Source organism: Nestor notabilis, unplaced genomic scaffold, assembly GCF_000696875.1.
Source record: "Nestor notabilis isolate BGI_N333 unplaced genomic scaffold, ASM69687v1 scaffold17384, whole genome shotgun sequence".
Classification (NCBI taxonomy): Eukaryota; Metazoa; Chordata; class Aves; order Psittaciformes; family Psittacidae; genus Nestor; species Nestor notabilis.
This window is the reverse complement of record NW_009924522.1, coordinates 3,622-7,517: the sequence shown is the minus strand read 5'-3', so window position 1 is coordinate 7,517 and position 3,896 is coordinate 3,622. Positions and strand designations below refer to the sequence as shown.

Genomic DNA, 3,896 nt, shown 5'->3' with positions numbered 1-3,896 from the left:
TAGTGGAAGGTGTCCCTGCCCAGGGCAGGGGGTTGGAGCTGGAGGAGCTTTAAGGTCCCTTCAACACAAACCATCCCATGGTAAGTATGATTCCATGATGTCAGATTTCAAAGCTAGATTGAATCCCAACCATGTTCTTCTCCAGCCTAAGGAAAAGGGTGAGAAGAGAAGGAAGATGGAGGAGCAGCAACAAGCCACAGGAGGAAGCTGGAGGGTGGAAATTAAAGCCAGCTGTGGTTTATTTAGGCCACCCCCTGCAAAGCCATGGCACGGAGCTTACACAGCAGCCTCTATTTGCCAGCACACACCAGTTCTGGGAATCAGAATCAGAATAGTTTGGGCTGCAAAAGACCTTAAGATCATCCAGTTCCAACCATGGGCAGGGACAAAAGAGACCCTGAAGGTGAGCTCTCAGCAACTCAAAATCTCAAACAAGTTCCAACCCTGAGCTCAGGAGTTCAAGGAGACAACATACCCAGATGAATAAAGCCATCAAATGCCAGAAGATAATGTACAACCAGGGCTTGAACTGATTTAGGAACACAATCCCATGGGACAGGATAGGTATGTGTACCAGGAGTGTCCCTGGTGAGAGCAGATCCATATAACCAGCCCAAACTCACCTCCAGCTGTTGTAATGGCAGCAGGTACCACAGGGAGGATGGATGCCACCAAAGGGACACCCAGAGCAGGGACAGTGTCTCACCTGCGCCCGGACCAGCGACTCGAAGCTGGGTTTGAAGTAGTCGATGCGGCTGCTGTAGAACTTGGGCATTTCCTCCAGGAGCTGCTTGTTCTTGGCTTCAAAGTCCTCCTTCACCGGCCTCAGCTCCTCACGGGCCTGGGAAAGGAGAGGGGATGGGGTATCAGGCCTCTGGGAAAATGGCTTTCCTTTGGGAAGACCTGCGGAGAGGCGACCCCCTGTCAGCAGGCTGCTCTGCTCTCACCCGAGGACAACCAGCAACCAGCTAATGGAGACTGGTGGGACCAAACAGCCAGCAAGAGACTGGTGGGATCCACGCAACCATCCAACAGAGCTTGGTGGGACCAAATGACCAGCTAACAGATACTGGTGGGACTTAATGACCAGCTAATGGAGCCTGGTGGGACTTAATGACCAGCTAATGGAGCCTGGTGGGACTTAATGACCAGCAACAGAGACTCATGGGACTCAAATGGCCAGTTTATGGAGCTGGTGGGACCAAGCTCTAGCTCCAGAAAGCCACGGGACATCTAAAGAGGCTGCTGCAGGGGTTGGGAGCCAGCCGGTGCTCTCTGCTTCAGAACATGGACAAAACCCAGCCCTAAAACCCCGTCAGGCTGAAGAACACCGTCGCCCTCCAGACCCCCCCGAGCCACGTCCATGTCCCCTCATCCTGTGATTCCCAAGAGCATCACCAGAGGATCCTGCCCCCTCCGTCATTTTCCCTGCCCGTGACCTTCAGCTCAGCGCGTCCAACTGGCTTCTTTAAACAGAAGCGTGGGGAGAAAGGGAAATGTCTGTGAGCTGGTGTGGAAAAGGGCAGGAGGGGGTGGGCTGTGAAATATTAGACCGGTTTCAAGTCTGCCACTTAATCCCGGCGCCATTCCAATGGGAGGGGGATGCGGGAGACAGCCATGGAGCCGAGCGCAGCCGCGGCGCCAGGCCTGCTCCATGGGACAGCCCAATGGAGGCGGCAGGGATGGAGCCCCAGGTTTGGCAACACCTTCAACCACATCAGGCATGAGCAGGTCTGAGGGAAATGCATCATCTGCCATGAAACAAGGACCTTTTGGGGTGGAGAAGATTGGGAGCGAAGGGAAGATACAGATTCACAGCTCAATAAAATACCTGGATGAGATGATGCCATGTCCCATCCAATCTGGGGACCACTCGGATACCCCCAGGGTCAGGCATTTAAGCTCATGCAGTGGTTAGTCAAGATCTCTTTTTTTTGGGGGGGGGGGAGGAATTAAATCTCCCAGAAGTTCATTAAGGGAAAAACTAAATGAAATAACTCAAAGCTGCTTAATCACCAGGACAAAAGCATCCCCAGGTTTCCAGCCCCAGCTTTAGTCAGCCAGGCTAAGGGGAGTAAGCTGCTTACTACTAAATCGGAGGTTTCTTTTGTTAAGGGCTATTCTTTCACACAAAACTCCATTCTTGTGGGGAAATTCATCAGAAAAGACACGTTCTTTGCTGCCGAGGAGTCAACTGCTCCTTTGAGGCTCAGGGAATGTTCTGCGGGAGCGACAGATTTGGGGAGAAAGATTTAATGGGGTGAAGCTTTAATGAAAAGGAAAAACAAATCACGAGTTCACTAAAATCTGGGAGGGAGAAAAGAACGTGTCCGAGCTTCCCCTTAACCAATCCCTGCGATTTTCCAAGGCGAATTTCCTGGAGCAGGTGGCAAGCAGAAAGCTGGAAACTCTCTGATCTTCCCCCTTTTCCCACCCAGCTGCTCACTCAGAAGCGGAGGCCAGGGGGAAACCCCCCCGTGCACTGACCTCCTTCAAGCATCCCACCTCCCACGACTCTTATTCCATTTTAGTTTGGAACACTGGCTCTCTCCCTTCCTTAAGTGCTTGAATCCACATTTCTCTTATCAAGCACCCTATTAGAGGGATTTTTACATTAACAAAAGACATCCTTCCAAAACGTTTTGCTTCCTGAGGGCATGGCACGGATGTCAAGAGCCAAAAGCTCTTCCTGAGCTTTCCCGGTGTCCCTGCCTGTGTTCTGGCTCCGGGAGCATCCCGGTACCTGGTGCAGCTTGGCAAGGACGGGGCCGGTCCTCTCCTTCTCCTCATACTTCTCCACCTTGGACTGGAGGCGCTTGTAGTCCTGCAGCGTCTGCTCCCGGCGCTTCACTGCCATGTTCAGGCTGGGGAACAAGCTGATGTGCCTGGGCAAAGGATGGGAAGGGCTCTGGGATGGGATATCCTGGTTGGAGGCAGCAATATCCCAGGTGAAAAGCCCTAAACAATGCAGGATTCAGACTGAAAATACCAACAGGTTTAAACAAAGCATGTTCCAGACACAAAAGCTTTCACTGCGCTCTTCCAAGAGGCTGGAAGAAAGGATAACGCACCTATGAAGCCTCGCCAGGGGACACGGGTTGAGAGGAGAGCTTGGGATTTTTATTTCCAAAGGGCAACTCCTGTCAAAGAGTGTGTTTAATAATGCTAATACTAATACTAATACTAATAATGTAGTAGTAGTAATAATCAAGCCAAGTTTTCAAAGCCTGACAAAAGCACTTTGAAGGTCCCAACCTGGTGCTGACTCCTTGTGCCAGCCCTCATGCTTTTACCATTAATTCCTTCTTTTCCACAGTTTCTCCCCCCTCTCCTGCAGCTCCTGTATTGAAGAACATGGGGAGCTGCCTTAGCTGGGAGGGGGTAACCACGTTAACTCCACTGAGCAATGCAAAGAGAGAAAATAAACACCTTTTTCTCCATAGAGACTGAGCTAATGAGGTATTTCCCCACTACTGTGTCCAGAAAAGGAATAAAGAGGCAGAGGGGTTGAATCCAAACTGCAGCAGAGATCAATACAAAGTGCAAAATAAAGAGTGACTTGGGTTTGGGATGATGTTGGGGTGGCAAAGCCCAGCCTGCCCTGCAGCGAGGCTTGCCCAGCTCTGTACCCCCCAGCAGGGTACCAGCAGCCTACAATTAGCTCTGGGAAGATTTGGTTATTAAAATGTGTTACAAATGGAGGAAGCACAAGCATCTGAGCAGGGAGATGGGACAGGGAATTTCTGAATGCGACACAGAGGGAAAGCCACAACCTGGAGCGTCGCTCCCGACTCCCAGATGTCAGTAAATGAGGGGAGGGGAACGCGCTGGTGCGGGTTCGGATGGAATGGGCCACACAACCTCTGGATGTAGTCATTTACTCTCCACTTATTATA

General features: G+C 51.3%; 1 protein-coding gene across 1 annotated transcript; it reads right to left on the bottom strand.

Moving 5' to 3' along the window:
• Positions 1 to 623: 623 nt before the first annotated feature.
• Positions 624 to 2,923, bottom strand: BIN3 (bridging integrator 3; the record flags this gene model as incomplete). The annotated part of the gene is made up of 2 exons (XM_010012647.1): positions 624 to 841; positions 2,744 to 2,923. Coding segments are annotated over 2 exons (398 nt in total), but the record flags the coding sequence as incomplete, so codon positions are not given.
• Between the last annotated feature and the right edge of the window lie 973 nt (positions 2,924 to 3,896).